We start from the raw sequence: 21,152 nt of genomic DNA on the forward strand, positions 1-21,152 counted from the left end.
AGAGGCGCATCACCCCACCCCTGCAGTGGGCTCCGTGGCCCCTTCAGTAATTAAATACCAAAGGAGGGAGGAGGAAAGTGGTCGAGGGCCTGAGGCTTCTGCTTATGGGCATCTGGGCCTTTTCCCCACCATCAGCACAGAACCACTAGCACAGAAGTGAGGTGGTCAGGGCGTGGGCAGGTTGTGCCTGGACGCTTCCCGGGGGCTGGAGTGGCAGAAAGGAGAAGACTCCCTAGCAAGACTGCAGGGAGAAAGGTCCCGGGGCTGGGAGAGCCCCCATTCCTGGAGTTCGCTCCCCACCCTTCTCGGCTTAGCGTCTGCCAAGGGCACGTGTACGTTCATACACAGGCCCAGCCCTGTCCTGACCTCCAGGCCCTGCTAGTTGGTGAGGGCTGCCCACCCACCCACCGGGCCTGGGTTCTGAGCCGTGGCAGAGGCAGGAAGGCGCCGTCGAGCTCCCGGGTGGGGGGCAGCTCCCACGGGGGGCTCGGGGCTCCTGAGGAAGAGGGGAACCCCAGGGGCTGGGATGCATTGCTCCCCGAGGAACCAGGCCCTGCACGGCCCCCTGGGGCACCTGCAGGCCTGGGAGGCGTGGAGGCCTGCGCCACTGGGAGCTTTCCAGCCGACGGTCCCGACCCCACCTCCTGACGCACGTCGTCAGGACCCCACCTGGTTTCCCTGAGTCCCCAGAAGCGTCAGCTGTGGTGGCCTCCAGCTCTGCTCTCCCGGGATTCTCTGACTGGTGTGTGGAGGAGAGGCTGGGGAGGGTGCACCCCAGGGGCTGGGAAAGGGGCGGGTGGGCACCCCCGCTTCATCACCCGAAGCTCCTGGAAACTTCGTCACTGGACCACACAGAGCGGTGGCCTCGCTGGAGTGGCGGCTGGGGCTGGGAGAAAAGGGAGCCGGGCTGCGGGGGGCTGGTCGTCAGGGCAACGCACTTGGGGGCCAGCCGGCCCGAGGGCGGTGCTGCAGCCCTTCTCCGGGATCACCAGGGCAGGGCAGAGAATGCCAGCCACCAGGCGGTACTGCCTCCTGGACGGGCAGTTCCCTCCGTCAGCCTCCCTGCCCGCCCCGCCATCTCCTGGCTCTCCACAGAAGAGGGGCGCCCTGCTCCTGCCCTGGACCCCGGACGCCCCTGCCCTGGTCTCTCCCCGGGCCTATGCAGTGAGCAGTTTTCCCAGATCTTCCCCCAAAGTGGCTGGGGTCCCAGGCTGGACACAAGGAGCCCAAGACGGGCCTGTTCCTGGGGCTGCCGGAGGCAAGGGGCTGGTCAGGGAGCCGTCCGGCCCGGCTCTAGTGGAGGCTGTCTCCTGGGAGGGGCTTCAGCCTGTTGCTGGGGGCTCGGGAGGTGCCAGGCACAGGGACGCCAGCCCTGCCTCAGAGAGCTTAGGACAGAGAGTTCTGGATGGGGCAGGGGGTGCAGTATTGCCGAGGATGCAGCAGCCACCCCGCGGGTCTCTGTGTGGACACACTGTGTTCTTTTTTTATTATTATTATTTAAACTTATTTATTTATTTATTTTTGGCTGTGTTGGGCCTTCATTGCTACACGCGAGCTTTCTCTAGTTGCGGCGAGCGGGGGCCACTCTTCGTTGCGGTGCGCGGGCTTCTCATGGCGGTGGCTTCTCTTGTGGAGCACGGGCTCTAGGCGCGCGGGCTTCAGTAGCTGTGGCTCGAGGGCTCAGTAGTTGTGGCTCGCGGTCTCTAGAGCGCAAGCTCAGTAGTTGTGGCGCACGGGCTTAGTTGCTCTGCGGCATGTGGGATCTTCCCGGACCAGGGCTCGAACCCGTGTCCCCTGCATTGGCAGGCGGATTCTCAACCACTGCGCCACCAGGGAAGCCCGCACACTGTGTTCTTCTTGGGCAGGGACTGTATTAGTAGCCAGCAGAGAGCCTAGAACCCAGTAGGTGTGATGAAAACTAAGGTTCCCAGGGGGAGCCGGGGGGGGCCCTGGGTGGGTGAAAAGTGCATGGGGGTTAGCCAACAGAGGGTAGCGTGGGGACCAAGCTCCCTCCGGCAGAGGAGTGGACACCCTACCAGGAGAGGGAGCACGCCGGGTGTGTAGACCGGCCAGCCGGGAGAGGCGGCACGGGAGCTGGGGTACAGCGCGGGCTGCACGGGGGGCGGCGTGGAAAGGCTGCCCATCTGGGCTTTGGATGCCACTGGGATCCTCCCTGTGGGAACAAGATCACAGACAGCACAGAGGGCGGCGTGGAAAGGCTGCCCATCTGGGCTTTGGATGCCACTGGGATCCTCCCTGTGGGAACAAGATCACAGACAGCACAGAGGGCAGGAAGCCTTCCTCGTTGCAAGATAGAAAACGTTTATTGATATACATGTGTTATCTTTCATCAAACTGGGCCACCGTGCTTGTAGGTGGCTGAGGTGGCCAGCTAGAGCCAGTGCCCACTTCTGGGTGGGGCTATGGCCCAGAGACTGCCTGGACGGCCTTCCGGAGCCCCTCAGACCGGGCGGACGGCAGCCCAGACACGCCGGCTGGCATGGAGTCAGAGACGAGAGCGAGACACTCAAGCCAGCCGACGCGGTCTTTCCTGCATCCAGGCTCTCGCCGTGCCAGAGGCTCCCCCATTTCGGCCACCAAGGGGGACGTCATGTGCAGAAAGACTGGGCCCCCAGGCGGGTTAAGGAGAAGCGTCTCCCAGGTGGCACTCTTTCCTGGAGGTCTGCTCACAGTGTTGCCCTGACCGGGCAGAAAGGAGAGAGCAGGTGTCCCAACAGCAGGACAAAGCTGCTGGCCCCGACGGGCGATGGGCTGGCTGATGGGGCAGGAGGTGGATGGGCTGCGTGACCCCCTCCTCTCCTTTCCTGGCCATCCTGGGGCGGAGAGGAGCCCCACACCTGGCCCACCGCCCAGGGGCAACTTCTGCACAGTGGGTCATGGAAGGAGGTGTAGCTGGGGGGAGCCTGGTGAGGCCACGGGGTCTGTTTGGAAGTGGCTCTTCTGTCTGCCGGCCACCCCCAGAGCCTCGGCCCCGGGAGACGGCGGCACGCGGACGGGGAGCAGAGTTTTCTCCTTGCGCTCGGGCCCCAGGGCTGCTGCCCAGATCCTGTCCCTCCGCGAAGGGTCTCTGGAGGCCACTCCAGCTGGCCCCCGCCTCCCCTCCAGGTGCTGGCCTCTCACGAGGCATTCCCCGAGGAGCACTGCATCTCCATGGTGACCGTGTTGGGTGTGCTGCCCCCCGCCTCCCCCGGCTCGGCCCCGTCTCGCAGGGCCCGCTGGAAGACCACCCTGAGGGGCTCCCACAGCCGCTGTGACTTGTCCCTGCCGGCCAGGAAGTAGACGACAGGCTTGGCGCTGCTGTTGATGCAGATACACAGGTCGGTGACGTACTCGGGGAAGGGGGCCGGGATCTGGAAGACCCAGAAGAGGAACCAGTCGATCCCCAAGTAGATGGAGGACACGAGGAAAACCGAGACCATGGCCAGGATGACGTGGTTGAGCTTGGCCGAGCGCTGGCGCCGCCGGGCCCGGCATTCCACGTGCAGGATGAGCGCCAGGCAGGGCAGCACCATGAGCGGACAGAAGACCAGGAAGAACAGGATGCCCAGGAAGGCGTCCATGTGCCTGCAGCCCGTCCCGGGCGCCTGGCGGCCCAGGAACATGCAGAAGTAGTTGTGTATGCTGGTGACCAGCAGCGACAGGGTCCAGAGCACGGAGCACACCACGGCCGACAGGCGCTTGGGCCGACGGCGCCAGAACCAAGAGGGAAAGATGACCGACAGGCAGCGCTCTGAGCTGATGGCTGGCAGGAGGCTCACGCTGGTGACGAACATGCAGAGCCCCAGGATCCGGGACACCGCGCGGACGTAGTCGGCAAACGAGCCCAGGAAGCCCCCCGTGTTCAGGATGGAGAACACGGCCTTGCTAAAGAGGTAGCCGACGTCCGCGCCGGCCAAGTGCAGAAAGTAGGTGGAGAAGGGGCTCCTCTTGATGGAGAAGCCGAAAAACCAGAGGACCAGCCCGTTGCCCACCAGGCCGCACAGACAGAGAAGCAGGAAGATGTAGTTCATGACGGCTGGCGGCGGCAGCATGGTGATCTGCTCAATGGTCAGGAAGCCGCGGCTGTAGAGCTCCGGGGCCTCGCTCACTCCCGGACACATCTGCGCAGGCGTGGAGGGGAGACACGCGGTGATGCTGGCTGGGCTCCATCCCCAAACCTGCACCTGCATCCAGGTGTGCTGGGCTCCACCCCCAAACCTGCACCTGAGCCCAGGTGTGTTGGTCCTGATTACAGACGTGGCTCTGGAGCAATGAATGGGCTCCAACTGGAGCAGAAGACACCCTTGATCTGACATAGTGCTGCCACTCTGTGCCCCAGAGTCTGGAGCTGGCAGCCTACAGGAGTGATAGTAAAAATGGTGAAAATAATCGGTCCCTCATAAAGGCACCTGGTGGTCCACCGGCCAGAAAATGTACATGTTGTGCAAGATAAAGAAAAACTGAGGAAGCTTTCCATATTGAAGGAAACTAAAGAGACATGACCAATTAATGCAGGGCTGTAAGCCTGGATTGCAGAGTGGATCTAACCATCACTATAGAGGCTATTAGGGGGATGACTGGGAAATGTGAACGTGGACTATGTATTGTAGCAGTGTTACACTTTCTGAATAGGAAAATGCACCGTGGCTATGTATGGGAGTGTCCTCGTTCTTAGAAGATACAAACTGTTTGGGTGCAAAGGGGTTTGGTGTCTGCAATTTACTTTCAAGTAGCTCTGGGAAAGAAAGTATCTATCAAGATTTATTTAAAAAAAAAAGAGATACTAGAGAGAAAGCACATGTGGCAACAGGCTAACAATTAATGAATCGGTGAAGGTGTATGCAAATTTACAAAACTTGCAATTTTTCACACTGAAACACGAAAATATTTATTTAAAAAAACAAAATCACTTGTAAGTTACCAAAACAAAACCAAAGTGGACCCTGACCTATAGTGGAATCAGAGAGACCTGGGGAATCAGAGGTGGTTCCCTGCTGGGCCAGGGTGAGACTCTGGGTTTCTGGACCATGAGGGATCTGGATCTGGCCCAAGGGGGTCCCTAGAGGGCGAGACACTTGAGGCAGTGGCTATTTATAGAGCTGTGTATTTTGACAATTGGTCTGGCTGTGAGAGTCCATCTGGCTAAATGCCAGTCTTGCCTGCAGGGTCTGGGCTGGCATCTAAATGCATGAACGTGGGTCATGTGCAAGAAGCTGGCAAGTGGTGGGGGGGCAGTTGCAAACCGGAGGGCACCCGTCCTGAGCAAGTCGGCGGTGCCCTGCTCCGGCCGGTGGGCGCCAGTGGGACCGGCGGGCTGAGTGGCTGATCATCCTTTTCTCTCTCCCCAGAGAAGCCAGAACTCGAGATGGTAATGTAAACTATCCTGATCTCTAAATGTTCACATTTCAAAAACACGGTGTGGGCCAAACATAACACATCGACAAGCTGGATTCGGTTCTCAGGCTGCGGATTTTGACCTCTCATCCCCAGTGGCCGAGGCTGCCCAGAGCACTGTCACTGCCCTGCCCACACCCCGGCAGACATCACTAATCCATCCCGGCACTCTTTCCCACAGAGCCTGAACCTCCCCCTAATCTAAGGCCGGGCGTCAGTACCCATTGCTCATGACTCTCCCTCCAAAACCCAAAACAAAACTGAAAAACAAACCAGAAGGTTCTTGAGGTAGGACTATTCTGCCACTTTCCAGATGGGCGCCAGCTCCGGCAGAAAGCTGGGTCCCGAAAGACTGCTCTCTGGGCCTGACACCCCATAACAAAGGGAGGGACCTCTGGCCTGGCTCCGGTCAAGGGGACCCTGCAAGCAGGGACTGGTGTGTGCCGGCAAACTTTGGGGAAACTCCGGGAGGTCAGGGCATGGGGGTCCCGGTCACGACCCGGCATCCTCTAAATATATTTATTGACCCCACGTCTGTCTGTCTGTCTGTCAGCTCTCGAACCCCTTAGCTCACTCTTTACTCAGCCTTTCCTCTTCTCAGCTGGGGAGCAGACCCAGTGCCTAAACAAGTCCATGGAGGACCAGCTCTAGCGCCGGAGGGAACTGGGTGGCAGGGGCTGCATCTGCCAGGTCAGATCCCTCCGTGCCTCTCGCAGGCTGGAAGAAGTCTGCCATCCTCCCCTCAGAGTCAGAGCGGGAGGGCCGGGGAGTCACTGGACGTGTGGCTGCCATCCCGGCCACACAGCACCTTGTGAAATGCCTGCTCTGGAGTCTGGTGCCCTCCCTGGGCTCTGCCTTTTCTCCGGGGATTTCTGGGGACTCCCAAGCCAGTTCCTTCTCTGTCTCCTGTGGCTGCCGTCTCGTAGTGGTCACCATCAGGGCTGCAGGCATGGTGGGGAAATGCCGGGGGCTGGGGTCCTGGCTCTGCCCCGACCACCGGACTCACCGCTGTCAAGCTACTACACTGGCGTGAGCTTCAGTTTCCTCAAAGGTTGCACTTGGTAAACTCAGGGGGCCCTTCCAACTTGAGAGGGTTTTTCCCGGGATTCAGGAGGGAATTCCAGGGTTTGCAAAGGCCTCAGAGAAGTAGGGGGCAGGAGGGGGGAGGGCAGAAGGGGTGGGTCAGCCTGATGGGTCGTCAGAGTCTCAGCCATGGCTAGTGCCTGGAGGCAAGTGGTAAACTGGGACTAACGGACCCTGGCCTTGGGCGACGCTGGCAGGGTGGCCCAGAGCCCCACGGAGCACGTGACACCAGGGCCCCCTTGGAGCCAGCCTCGCAGGGCCTCCTGGCAGGGCCTGGCCATGGGAAATAGCTGACCGCCCCATCTCCCCAGGGTAGAGATGACAAGGCCTCTGGAGATTGGTAACAGATGCCCCAAGGTCTGCACAGGATGGGATTCGGGGGCGTCCGGTGATGACACTGGGGATCCGAGGTGACCGGTAACCAGTGCCAGGCCACGTGGCCCAGAGGGGCCCTGCTGCCCGCCTGTCTGTCCCGAGCTAGAGGATGGGTCCTGGGCGGCAGAGTGTGTGTGAGAAGGGGATGCTGGGCAGGGTCTGCCCCCTCCCACCACACCATCCTGCAGACCCGGGTCGGGGAGCCCCCTCTTTCGGGAGCCGATGGTGGCACTTGCCTTGTTCCTGTTGGTGGGATGGGCCTCCCAGGAGCAGTTTCCAGCCATCCCCAGGCCTGGTGAGTCCAGATTCCTTACGGCTCCCCTCACAGCTCACCAGCGTGCACAACCCACCTGGCCAGGCAGAAAGAGTCACATCAGGGCGGCAGTGTTCTCCCCTCCCTCGCAGACCCCTCCCCAGGCCCGCAGGGCTCTCCCCTTGGAGGGCAGGCTGATGAGCCAGCCCCTGGCCGCCTTAGAGGCAGGGCCTTGTGGGAGGCACCGGGCTTCCTGCTGAGTCCAGAGCAGGTGGCGTCTGTGTGCACCACTCCCTCCTTCTCCGGGGCCCTCATTCACCCCACTGCTGACACCCTAGGGACACCTCCTGGGGAAGAAGCCCCTCTCCTTCCCCGCTTGTTCTGAGACTTCTGGAGCCAGATGGCTTCTGGAGATATATTTTATTTACCTGCACACGTTTCTTGGACACCACCTTTGTGTCCAGCCAGGGGTGGGACAGGGGTTCAGTCCCAGACCGGAGAGTGGGGGAGGAAAGATCATTTCCCGCAAGGAGGCTTCCTGGAGGAGGAGACTTTTGCCTGGGCCTTGTGTTTGTAACGTATTAAGGTGTCTGGTCTTTCCCCTACACACGCCTGGAAGGCAGGGCACCCCGCGCATCAACATCGGCATTGCTGTCACCACCATCAACCCCGGGTCAGTGAGTGCCTGCTCGCTTACACCCCCTCCTCCTGTGTGGTCCTGGGTACCAGCTACGAGGCAGGTGTAGTCACTCCCCTATGATGAGGGCAGGGAGGTGAGGTCACCTGCCCAGGGCGCACCCCATAACCGCCGCACACACTGCAGCTTTGCAGATCTGTGTACCTGCAGGACCAGAGCGGCTGCAGAGACAGGAGGGCTGGAGGCGGCACCAGCCTCGAGTCGGCTATGGCGGCCCCGGCTCCAGGCTGGAGCAGGGGCAGCTGGACTCGGCCAGGACTGCAGGTTGGAGGCCTGGGAGAAGTAGTGACAGGCCGGGGAGGGGGCGTCCCTGCCTGAGACCTGTCCGCCCTCCTCCGGCAGAGCTCATTGGTCCGCCCGCCCCGGGTGCACTCCTCGAATTGACTCCGGTCCCCCAACCTGACCTCGGCCCCGGCCCGCAAGCACCCATCCCTCCCACTGTGCAGGCGGGAAACTGAGGCTGTCAGCGGAGGAGGAGCCTTGCGGGGGCACAGCCTGGCTGCAGGCTGCCTTGCCCCTCCTCCTCCTGACTCCCCCGTAATTCCATCCTAGGCCGCCACGCGCGCGCCCCTCAGCCCCTGGCCGGGAGGGCGGGGCCGGGCAGGCGCCGGTCATTGGCTGCGCGGGAAGGCGGTCCCCGCGAGCTGCCCGCCCCTCTTTAACCCTCGGCCCCCCGGAGCCCGCGGCACAGGGCCGCCCGGAGGGGCAGCGGGCGGAGCCGGGGGCGCGGACGGCGCGGCCCCGGACCGCAGCCCCGCAGGGCGTGGGGCTCGCGCCGGGGCCCCAGGTGGCTGTGCGTGGGGCGGGGGGAGGCCCTTATGCGTGAGAACAAGTGAGCCAACTCGTGAGGCGTGTGCAGTGTGGGTTTGCAGACAGCGGGGGGGCTAGGAGATGTGCATATTACTGTGTACCTCCCACCCCTCCCCCGTGACAGTCTTGACTCTAGTTGGGCCACTGTCCCCATTGCCACGGACACACCTCATGCTTCTCCACACTCTGGGGCTTGTCCAAGCTCTCCGGGTGCCTGCAACCCCCAAACTGCCTGCCTCGCCCTCACCCTTCCTGGCCTGGGGTACTCCCCCTTCCACTCTCCTCCTCCTCCTGCACTGTTCTCGCTCTTCTTGGTCGCCCTTCCAGACACACATCACCCCTAGGTCTGGGCCCCAGGCTTGGCCCCCAGGAATGTCCTGACTCTGAGAGCCTCTTCCGTTCACCTCTGCCAGGCTAGACCCCCAAGGACACACATGCCCCCAGGACAGCTGGCTGGGGCCTGCCCATGAGATCCGACTGGGGCTGGGCATGTAGTGGTTGATTCGAGCTGTGGGTGTCCCTGTGTGTCTGAGCCCTCGCTGTCCTGTCACGGGCCATCTGAAAAGCTACTGCACTTCCGTGCAGAGAGATCTGGAAGCCAAGTTGGACCCCACGTGGGCCATAGAAAGACGTGTGTGTGACATGTGTATGGGACGTACGTGAGTGCGTGTGAGTGTGTGTGAGCGTGTGTGCCCCTCATGTCAGGATCTGGCGTATGACAGGACTATCTTGGGCTAAAGCAGACAAAAAAATCTGCCAGCTCAGCTCACTGCTGACCCTCCCCTCAAAGCACAAGACCGAGAATGGGCCCCCAGCCACCTGTCGGCCCCGGCCTCAGGAAGCTCCTCATCTTTCACTGCCACCCACCACGCCCAGCTCCAAACCCACCTGGGTCCCCGCTAGACAGGACTTTACACCAAGAGGCCTTGGTGGGAACCGTCAGACTCCAATTCTCCCGTCGGTCTTCCCAGCCCCTCTCCTTGTCCCGGGGCTGCCACCTGGGCTGGATCGGAGAGCACTGGCCACGGGGTGGGCTTGTGGCTGTCATTCCCCCCCAGACACGGGGGACACCTTTCAAAATGTCTCATGGACAGCCTTCGCCCAACGCCAGCACCCCACCGGGCACCGCACACCGGGGAGGAGGTGGGACGCAGCCACCCAGCCTCCGGAGGCTGCCGAGGCTGACCCCTCGGTGTCCGTCCCAGGGCTGGCCCCAAGCCGCCGGAGCTCGGCCCCGTGGAAGGAGGGGGTGCACTCAGCGTGCGTGACGGCGCTGGGAGCCGTTGCACTTGGGATGCTGCCTGCTGGGTGTTCCCCTTCCTGCCCTTCCAGAAAGCACGCCTGGAGGGCTGGCGAGGGTGGGGAGGGGTAGAGGGGGAGCCCCCACCCACAGGAGGACAGAGCAGGAGCTGGAAGCAGAGGACAGCTGGGGGGTGAGCAATCACCAGGGTGCCCGGGCCTGCCACACAGGAGGGGGACTCTCAAAGCGGCCCGGTGACCCTGGGACTCTGGGGCCTCGGGAGGGCTCCTGTGGCGGGGAGAGCGCTGCTCTGCGGTCCCAAGCTCCTGCTTGGGGCCATGTGATTTCCGGGGGCTGCCAGCCTCGAGGGTGCCTGCCTTCCAATCCTTCCCTGCCCGGCTTTCACCCTGCAGCCCCGGCTCGCGGGACGCCCTCCCCTGGGCCCTGGGCGCCGTGGAGCTACCTGCAGCTGCTGGCCTGATCCTCAGAGGCTGCCCCTTCGTGGAGGGCTCTTCCCGTGATGCCCACCTCTGGTCACCCACCAGCAGGGCAGCAGGCCAGCGCAGAGCACTGCCCGGAGCCTCAGGAAACGCGAGCTCAGGGTGGAGGAGAGCCCTCGCCTGCCTGCTGGAGGAGACGGCTTTGGCGGTGGAACCCGCCCCAAGCCCAATTCCAGGCCCGGCAGGAGGGGGGCGGGGACGGGGAAGAGGAGGGGGAGGGGCTGAGCCGGGATGAGGCTTTGGGAAGGAATGCCCCGCTCAGGAGCCCCCCCCGGAGCCCCGCTGGGAACTCAGCTCTCCGCCTGATGACGTCATGTTGGCCCGAGCACTGCGGCCCGAGTCCGGCTGTGAATCTGCGGCTCCGCGGGGCTGCCCAGTGCCCGGGAGAGGGAGTGTCAGGCTGTCCACCTGCCCGTTGCTTTCCCTCGGCCCCCACTGGGCACTTCGGGGCGCGGAGGCCTGGGAGGGGCGCATCCCCACCTGTTTTTTTAATTGTACCCAGGGGCTGTTATGGAGAAGCCTGGAGGCGGCAGAGTGAGGGCTCCAGTGAGGGGGTGGTGCAGGCACTTTGGAGGGCAGAACGGGTGGCCGGACAGCGGTGCCACCCAGCTGGTACCCCGCGCCCCCTTCCACCCCGGAATCTGCCCAGGGTCCCTTGCGGGCTTCTGGAGCCAGGAATTCCCTTTTCCCCAGCCCTAATAGCAGTCAGATGGCGCAAGTGGAAAATCACAGCGCTCGCCTGGGGCCTGGCCCGAGCGGGGAAATTGGCGGGCTGTGTGTGCGCCGCTCAGCGCGAGGATGAGTCAGCCTCCCCCAACCCCGGCGAGTCCCCACAGGGTCCTGGGGCTCCGAGCCAAAGCCTGGGGGGCGGTGCAGGGGCCAGAGGGGTGGCCGTGAGGACGGGGGTGGTGAGGAGTGGCTTCCCAGGAGCCACCAGGGAAAGCTCCCTGCCCTGGACCAACTTTCTCATGGCCCAGGGAGCCTGAGGGAATTCTGAGCAATGTTTTCCCTGTGGGAGCACATGATGCCCAGATTGGGGTTGGGGGGGTGCCTCTGTGGGCATCTTAAAGAGAAGCCAGAAATAGAGCTTCCCCTGCACCTGCCCTGGAGCTGCAGCCCTCCTGTGCCGGGAGGAGCTCGAGGTCCCTGGCCACCTGCGAACCTCAGAAGGGGATCAGATTGTTCCCTGCTGGGTCCGGCTGGCCTCCTGGGGCCTTTGTTTTTTAGGGAGGGGTTGGGGGAGGGCTTGAGGATGCTGAAGGTCACGGCCACGCCCGAGGCTGGGCTGGCAGCAGGCAGAGGTGGGGACCCTCCCCTCCTCTCCCAGGCCGGCCAGCTGGGGCCCAGCTGGGCTGCTTGTTTACGTGGGGAGGCCGGGGGAGGCCAGTCCAGGCAAGTTCCAAGTGTAATTGCATCTGGACTCTTAAAAGGAATTGCGTGAAGTGGGCAGCGGCTCTGAAGTCCACCGCCTTATTTGGTATGGAAATCTGTTTCTTTCAAAGCTAATGAGAGGTGCTTGTAAATGGGAAAGCCATTCTTTGCGTGGGTTTGCTGCGCCCATTGCCACCCACTGTCCTCCGGCCTGGAGGCCAGGCTTCTGAAGGGACATGGCTCCCATGGCTGCCTCCAATCTTGGGTGACCCTGGGACTCGGTTCCTCATCTGTCTGGTGGGAAAAATAACGACTCTCGGAGTAGCAGTGAGAAAGGAATCAGGTCCCAGGTAAGAAAGCTCTTTGTGACCCCAGAAGCACTGTGTCATTCATTCCCCCTCTCCCTTCACAAGGCTTAGGGCGACTTGGAGGGGGCCGGCCCAGTGCTGGCCACGTAAGACACTGTCCCTGCACTTCCAGCCCTCATGTTCTGTCCTCACGCCCTGAACAGCCACAACCCTGCCATCAGTGGTCCTCCTCCACCCCTCCTAGGAGAAGGGAAGTTTATTTTTAGTGGTCCAGTGCCGTGGGCCTCACAGGTGGACTCTGGTCTCACACCCACCCCAGGCCCCCTACAAGCATGCAGACCAGGACCCTCCTCTGCTGGGCCCTCCTGTGGTCCCTCGTTGCCCAGCTGCTCCGAGTCGGACCCTGCGGGCCAGCAGGGAGGGCGCAGAGCCTCCTAGGCAGACCCGCACACACTGCAGAACGCCTGCCGGGTACCGCGCCCTGTGCCCTGGGCTGATGAACAGGCAGATGAGGTCTCTGCCCTCCCGGAGCTGCCATCAAGCTGGGAGGCAGACCAGAATCAGGTGACCCAGACACGTGGAAAACCACAGCTGAACAGAAGGCACCAGCATGCCAGGGAGATCAAGACGGCTTCCTGGAGGAGGTGATGAGGGAGCCGGTGGGGAAAGTTGGGCAGGAGCAACTCAGGTGAGAAGGGTAAGGAAGGCATCCCCAGCAGAGGAGACTGCATGAGCAAAGGCCCTGAGGCAGGAGGCATGCTTCACCAGTGAATGGGGGGCTGGATGAGGCCGGGGGGAGGCAGAAAGGGCAGAGGCCTGGATGAGGCCCCCAAGTGGGCAGCTCTGATTGGCCCTTCCTGACCCAGGATCTCGCCCTCTGTGTCCTGTTCTCACCTCTCTGTTGACCTTTGTCCCCTCTGCTCAGGGGACAAGTGCAGTAAGGATGATGACAATTACATCTGCCTCTTGCTGTGTCCTCTGAGCCAGGGCTGCATAAATGGGATCATTTCATACTCACAACATCGCCCATTTTGCACCTTCATTCAACACACAATTACTGGGACTTCCCTGGTGGTCCAGTGGTTAAGACTCCGTGCTCCCAGTGCAGTGGACATGGGTTTGATCCCAGGTCGGGGAACGAAGATCCCGCATGCTGCGTGGTGCGGCCAAAAAAAAAAAAAAAAAAAAAAAAGTGTACGATTCAATGGTTTCAGTGTATTCGGAGAGTTGTGCAACCATGACCACTATCTAATTATAGAATGTTGTTTTCACCCCCTAAAAGGACTCCATACTCATTAGCAGCCTCCCTAGCCCCTGGTCACTACTCATCTAATTTCTGTCTCTGTGGATTTACCTGTTCTGGACATTTCATAGAAATGGAATCACACAGGTCTTTTGTGTCTTGATTCTTTCACTCAGCATAAAGTTTTCAAGGTTCTTACATGTTGTGAATTCACATATCAGTGCAGCATTCCTTTTTATGGTGATAGGCTAGTTCTTTAGGGTCCAAAACCTCTTTCTCTTCTGCTTGGCTAAGGTCCTCCAGGAGACAAGGCAAATGTGTACATGGTCTGGGTCTCCCAGGTTAATTCCTGAGGCCATTTGGTTTCAACCCTTGAGATTAAAAAGGTCTCTCCAAGGTCTAGCTGGTTTTCCTGATGGGGAAGAGTGAGTAGGACACCTCCTCCCTCCTTCCTCCTCTCCTCCAGCCAGGACGGAGCATCTGTGATGGAATGTGCATCTTAGGAATCTCTGCAGAAGCCTACATTCTCCTTGGTCCTGCATGTGGAAGACTATTCATTTGTTCATTTATCCATCCATCCATCATCCATCCATCAATCCATCCAGTATCCATCCATCCATAATCCATCTTTCATCCATCCATCCTTCATCCATCCAACATTCATTCATCCATCATCCATCCATCCATCCATCCATCCATTCATCCATCATCCATCCATCCATCCATCATCCATCCAACAGCCATTCATCCATCATCCCTCATCCATCCACCCATCACCCGTCCATTCATCCATCATCCATCATCCATCCATCCCTCACCCATCCATCCATCCATCATCCATTTTACATCCATCCTTTCATCCATCCATCATCCATCCATCCATCATCCATCTTACATCCATCCATCCCTTCCATCCATCATCCATCCAACAGCCATTCATCCATCATCCATCCATCCATCATCCATCCATCCATCCATCCATCCATTCATCCATCATCCATCCATCCATCCATCATCCATCCATCATCCATCCAACAGCCATTCATCCATCATCCCTCATCCATCCACCCATCACCCGTCCATTCATCCATCATCCATCATCAATCCATCCCTCACCCATCCATCCATCCATCATCCATCTTACATCCATCCTTTCATCCATCCATCATCCATCCAACAGCCATTCATCCATCATCCATCCATCCATCCATCATCCATCATCCATCCATCCATCATCCATTTTACCTCCATCCTTTCATCCATCCATCATCCAACCATGCATCATCCATCCATCATCCATCTTACATCCATCTATCCTTCTATCCATAATCCATCCAACATCCATTCATCCACCACCCATCCATCCATCATCCATCCATCCATCCATCCACCATCCATCCCTCCGTCCATCCATCCATCCATCCATCTATCCATCCGTTCTTACCTTCATTCCACACGTACTTACTGAACACCAACACTGTTGGTGCTGGGGAAAGAATTGTGGAGGAATCAGACATGAAGGAAGAGAAGAACAGGTGATAAATAGAAACAAATGAACATAAGAATTCCAACTGGAATCAGTGCAGTGAAGATAATGAACAGGTGTGGTGATAGAAAATTATGTGGTAGAAGAAGAGAGGGTGTGATGTAGGTGGAATAATGGCTCCCTAAAGATGCTGAAATCCTAATCCCCAGATCCTGAGACTATAGGAACTTATGTGGCAAAAGAGACTGCAGATGTGCTGAAGTTAAGGATCCTGAGAAGGAGAGATTATCCAGGGTTATCTGGGTGGGCCCTGTATAATTGCAATGGTCCTTACAAGAGGGAGGCAGGAGGGTCAGCGTGAGATGTGATGATGGAAGATGATCAGGAGATCAGTCAGGTGACGTGATGAGTGAAGAAAGAGGTTGGAGGGATGTGAAAAAGTGGCCGTGGGCCAAGGATGCAGTATCCTCTAGAAGCTGAAAAAGACAGGGAAATGGATTGTACCCTAGGGGCTCCAGCCCTGACTACACCTTGATTTTAGGCTTCTGATCTCTAGGACTACAAGAGAATAAATGTGTAGGGACTTCCCTGGCACTCCCATTGCAGGGGGTACGTGTTTGATCCCTGGTCGGGGAACTAAGTTCCCACATGCAGGCCGCACCGCAGCCAAAACAAAGAAAAAAAAAGAAAAAAAAAAAGAAAAGAGAGGGAATAAATGTGTGTTGTCTTAAGCCACCAAGGTTGTGGTCATTTGTTACAGCAGCAATAGAAAAACTAAGAATGGTAGATAAGCCTTTTCAGCAAGACCAGGCTGAAAGCTCTTTCTGCTTGAGCTGAGGCCTGAGGAGGGAAAGGAGAGGCTCCAGATACCCACTGAGCTCACAGGAATAGTCCAGGATAAAGAACAGCAGGTGCAAAGGCCCTGAGGTAGGAAAGGATTTGGTGTGTTAGAAGAACAGAAAGGGGGACTTCTCTGGTGGTGCAGTGGTTGAGAATCCACCTGCCAATGCAGGGGACACGGGTTCAATCCCTGATCTGGGAGGATCTCACATGCTGCGGAGCAACTAAGCCCATACGCTACAGCTACTGAGCCTGTGCTCTGCAGCCCGTGAGCCACAACTACTGAGCCCATGCCACAACTACTGAAGCCCGGGCACTCTAGGGCCTGCATGCCGCAACTACTGAGCCCGCGTGCTGCAACTACTGAGGCCTGCATGCCTAAAGCCTGTGCTCCACAACAAGAGAAGCCACTGCAATGAGAAGCCCGTGCACCATGATGCAGAGTAGCCCCCGCTTGCCACAACTAGAGAAAGCCCGCGCACAGCAATGAAGACCCACTGAAGCCAAAAAATAAATTAAAAAAAAAGAAGAAGAACAGAAAGGGAGGTAGGAGGGCAGGAATGGGAGGGTGTGTGTGATGAGGCTGGGGAGGTGGGCGGGGCCCCCAGCCCCTGCAAGCCCAGGGGCAGAGCCATCTCCTGGCGCCTGAGATGGGATGTCCCAGCAGCAGGGCCTTGGCTGGTGTCCCATCTTCCTAGTTTGAGGCTCTCTGCCCAGCTTCCAATTCCTCACTTTCCTGCTGCCCAGACATTTTCCAGCCGTGTCCACTTCTCTCCCTTCCCACGGCCGCTACGCTGGTGCGGGCCTGTTGTACCTCCCACCTGGACTCCTTGCTGCACCACGACCACTGCACTGTCCCACTGTGCGTTCTGCTCACTCATCAGACTCCTTAATGTGGGTCACTCAGCCCGTAGGGACCCCAGCATCGTTGCCCCGCCGCCCTGCCCACCTTAAACTCCTCGATCAGCCTTGACACCAGCTGTGGTCCGTCCCTGCTCCCTTCCCTCCACGTCTGCATCCTGGGACCAAATCCCAGTTATCACATCATTTGATCCGTGACTGTTTCATCATGGGATTGAAAAATAAGGAAACTTTTCAAAGGCTACATTTTCATTTTAGAAGTCCACCATGATCATTTCTAAAAGTCATGAACAATAATTCCTTAAAATCAACAAATATGCAGTGTCCACATTCATTTATTTATTGGTTTATTTACAGGATTGTGTGTGTGAATCAGGATCCAACTAGATGCACTGGTTGATATGCTTCTTTTCCCCTATTTTAAACTATAGGTTCCCCTGCAACATCTCTCTCTGTCTTTGTCTCTCTCTCTCTCTCTCTGAGTTGGATCAGGAAACAGACACACCACACTATCAGGGAAATAAGGGGTTTCATACAGGAATGTGGGTGGGGCTGGGCCATGGAAGTCTGGAAGCCTGGAACCAGAGGATGGGAGAAGCAGTCACTAGCTTCCAGGATACTGGCCACTCACCCACCAGTGCCGGGGCAGAAGCTGGGGAAGCGCTGACCCAGTATCACTCAGAGAGGACATGGTGGGGGGGCAGAGAGTCCAGCCCAGCCCACTCCCCACCCCTTTAACTATTCTTAACTTCTTGGGGGGCTGCAAGTCATTTATTTGGGAGATGATCCCAGGAAACACTACACAAAGATGGAGAAGTGAGGCAGGGAAGGAAAAAAATCCTGAGAATTCGCTCCTGCCTGGCTTTGAGAGGTCTGGTCCTCAGCTTACCAGCGCCCCAGCCGCCATCAGTGTGCCATTGTGACAACTGCAAGACATAGGCAGGTCCCCCAGGGCGGGTGGCTTGAGCGGGAAGAGACAGGCTGAGTCCAGTTGTTGGGGGGAGACTGGTGTAAACCCACTCCTGATTTGGGGGGACAGGAGGGAGGTAGGCAAGGGGTGATGTTGCACTAGGTTCTGTGTTTCCGCTGGGCCTGCCACGGGTGCATGTGGACACATAAGATAAAAATGTGCCTTGGAGGACTGGTTCAAGATGGCAGAGAAGAAGGGCGTGCGCTCACTCCCTCTCGCGAGAGCACCGGAATCACCTAACTGCTGAACAGTCGTCGATGGGAAGACACTGGAACTCACCAAAAAAGATACCCCACATCCAAAGACAAAGGAGAAGCCACAATGAGATGGTACGAGGGGCGCAATCACAATAAAATCAATCCCATAACTGCTGGGTGGGTGACTCACAGACTGGAGAACACTTATACCACAGAAGTCCACCCACTGGAGTGAAGGTTCTGAGCCCCACGTCAGGCTTCCCAACCTGGGGGTCTGGCAACGGGAGGAGGAATTCCTAGAGAATCAGACTTTGAAGGCTAGAGGGATGTGATTGCAGGACTTCAAAAGGACTGGGGGAAACAGAGACTCCACTCTTGGAGGGCACACACAAAATAGTGTGCGCATTGGGACTCAGGGGAAGGAGCAGTGATCCCATAGGAGACTGAAGCAGACCTACCTGATAGTGTTGGAGGGTGTCCTGCAGAGGCAGGGGGTGGCTGTGTCTCACCGTGAGGACAAGGAAACTGGCAACAGACGTTCTGGGAAGTACTCCTTGGGGTGAGCCCTCCCAGAGTCTGCCATTAGCCCCACCAGAGAGCTGGGGAGGCTCCAGTGTTGGGTCGCCTCAGGCCACACAACCAACAGGGAGGGAACCCAGCCCCACCCATCATCAGACAAGCGGATTAAAGTTTTACTGAGCTCTGCCCACAGAGCAACACCCAGCTCTACCCACCACCAGTCCCTCCCATCAGGAAACTTGCACAAGCCTCTTAGATAGCCTCATCCACCAGAGGGCAGACAGCAGAAGCAAGAAGAACTACAGTCCTGCAGCCTGTGGAACAAAAACCACATTCACAGAAAGATAGACAAGATGAGAAGGGAGAGGGCTATGTACCAGATGAAGGAACAAGATAAAACCCAGAGAGACCCACTTCAGACCTAGAGACACATACAGACTGAAAGTGAGGGGATGGAAAAAGATATTCCGTGCAAATGGAAATCAAAAGAAAGCTGGAGTAGCAATACTCATATCAGATAAAATAGACTTTAAAATAAAGAATGTTACAAGAGACAAGGAAGGACACTATGTAATGATCAAGGGATCAATCCAAGAAAAAGATATAACAATTATAAATATAGGGCTTCCCTGGTGGCGCAGTAGTTGAGAATCTGCCTGCCAATGCAGGGGACACGGGTTCGAGCCCTGGTCTGGGAAGATCCCACATGCCGCGGAGCAACTAGGCCCGTGAGCCACAACTACTGAGCCTGCACGTCTGGAGCCTGTGCTCCGCAACAAGAGAGGCCGCGATAGTGAGAGGCCCGCGCACCGCGTTGAAGAGTGGCCCCCGCTTGCTGCAACTACAGAAAGCCCTCGTACAGAAACGAAGACCCAACACAGCCAAAAATAAATACATTTTAAAAAATAAAAATAAACATAAATATATATGCACCCAGTATAGGAGCACCTCAATACATAAAGCAACTGCTAACAGCTCTAAAACAGGAAATCGACAGTAACACAATAATAGTGGGGGACTTTAACACCTCACTTACACCAATGGACAGATCATCCAGACAGAAAATTAATAAGGAAACACAAGCTTTAAATGACACAATAGACCAGATAGATTTAATTGATATATATAGGACATTCCATCCAGAAACAGCAGATTACACATTTTTCTCAAGTGCTCATGGAACATTTTCCAGGATAGATCATACCTTGGGTCACAAATCAAGCCTTGGTAAATTTAAGAAAATTGAAATCGTATCAAGTACCTTTTCCAACCACAACACTATGAGACTAGATATCAATCACAGGAAAAAATCTGTAAAAAATACAAACTAATGGAGGCTAAACAATACATTACTAAATAACCAAGAGATCACTGAAGAAATCAAAGGGGAAATAAAAAAATACCTAGAAACAAATGACAATGAAAGCACAATGATCCAAAACCTATGGGATGCAGCAAAAGCAGTTCTAAGAGGGAAGTTTATAGCAATACAAGCCTACCTCAAGAAACAAGAAAAGTTTCAAATAAACAATCTAACCTTACACCTAAAGGAACTAGAGAAAGAAGAACAAACAAAACCCAAAGTTAGCAGAAGGAAAGAAATCATAAAGATCAGAGCAGAAATAAATGAAATAGAAACAAAGAAAGCGATAGCAAAGATCAATAAAACTAAAAGCTGGTTCTTTGAGAAGATAAACAAAATTGATAAACCATTAGCCAGACTCATCAAGAAAAAGAGGGAGAGGACTCAAATCAATAAAATTAGAAATGAAAAAGGAGAAGTTACAACAGACAGCACAAAAATACAAAGCATCCTAGGAGACTACTACAAGCAACTCTATGCCAATAAAATGGACAACCTGGAAGAAATGGACAAATTCTTAGAAAGGTATAACCTTCCAAGACTGAACCAGGAAGAAATAGAAAATATGAACAGACCAATCACAAGTAATGAAATTGAAACTGTGATTCAAAATCTTCCAACAAACAAAAGTCCAGGACCAGATGGCTTCACAGGTGAATTCTATCAAATATTTAGAGAAGAGTTAACACCCATCCTTCTCAAGCTCTTCCAAAAAATTGCAGAGGAAAGAACACTCCCAAACTCATTCTATGAGGCCACCATCACCCTGATACCAAAACCAGACAAAGATACGACAAAAAAAGAAAATTACAGACCAATATATCACTGATGAATAAAGATGCAAAAATCCTCAACAAAATACTAGCAAACAGAATCCAACAACACATTAAAAGGATCATACACCACGATCAAGTGGGATTTATCCCAGGGATGCAAGGATTCTTCAATATACGCAAATCAATCAATGTGATACACCATATTAACAAACTGAAGAATAAAAACCATATGATCATCTCAATAGATGCAGAAAAAGCTTTTGACAAAAGTCAACACCGATTTATGATAAAAACTCTCCAGAAAGTGGGCATAGAGGGATCCTACCTCAACATAATAAAGGCCATATATGACAAACCCACAGCAAACATCATTCTCAATGGTGAAAAACTGAAAGCATTTCCTCTAAGATCAGGAACAAGACAAGGATGTCCACTCTCGCCACTATTATTCAACATAGTTTTGGAAGTCTTAGCCACGGCAATCAGAGAAGAAAAAGAAATAAAAGGAATACAAATTGGAAAAGAAGAAGTAAAACTGTCACTGTTTGCAGATGACATGATACTATACGTAGAGAATCCTAAATATGCCACCAGAAAACTACTAGAGCTAATCAATGAATTTGCCAAAGTTGCAGGATACAAAATTAATGCACAGAAATCTCTTGCATTCCCATACACTACTGATGAAAAATCTGAAAGAGAAATTAAGGAAACACTCCCATTTACCATTGCAACAAAAGGAATAAAATACCTAGGAATAAACCTACCTAGTGAGACAGAAGACCTGTATGCAGAAAACTATAAGACACTGATGAAAGAAATTAAAGATGATACAAACAGATGGAGAGATATACCATGTTCTTGGA

At 56.0% G+C, this 21,152-nt stretch overlaps 1 protein-coding gene and 1 pseudogene across 1 annotated transcript; both read right to left on the reverse strand.

The window, feature by feature from the left end:
* Window positions 1-2,305: 2,305 nt before the first annotated feature.
* On the reverse strand, window positions 2,306-10,509 carry LOC137772323 (mas-related G-protein coupled receptor member F). The gene is made up of 3 exons (XM_068556181.1): window positions 10,316-10,509; window positions 7,089-7,202; window positions 2,306-4,121 (listed from the first exon to the last, which is right to left on the reverse strand). Exons 2-3 carry the CDS (start codon window positions 7,134-7,136, stop codon window positions 3,138-3,140), a joined length of 1,032 nt encoding a protein of 343 aa, XP_068412282.1. The 5' UTR covers window positions 7,137-7,202; window positions 10,316-10,509; the 3' UTR covers window positions 2,306-3,137.
* LOC137772307 (serine/threonine-protein kinase TAO2-like) overlaps window positions 7,175-21,152 on the reverse strand; it is a 39,129-nt pseudogene continuing 25,151 nt past the window's right edge.

This window comes from Eschrichtius robustus, chromosome 11, assembly GCF_028021215.1.
Source record: "Eschrichtius robustus isolate mEscRob2 chromosome 11, mEscRob2.pri, whole genome shotgun sequence".
Classification (NCBI taxonomy): Eukaryota; Metazoa; Chordata; class Mammalia; order Artiodactyla; family Eschrichtiidae; genus Eschrichtius; species Eschrichtius robustus.

Coding starts and splice junctions, on each gene's coding strand:
- LOC137772323 (XM_068556181.1), bottom strand. CDS start 7,136: ATGGCTGGAAACTGCTCCTGGGAGGCCCATCCCACCAACAGGAACAAG. Junction 4,122..7,088: donor ATCCCACCAACAGGAACAAG/GCAAGTGCCACC, acceptor ACGCCTGCGCAG/ATGTGTCCGGGAGTGAGCGA.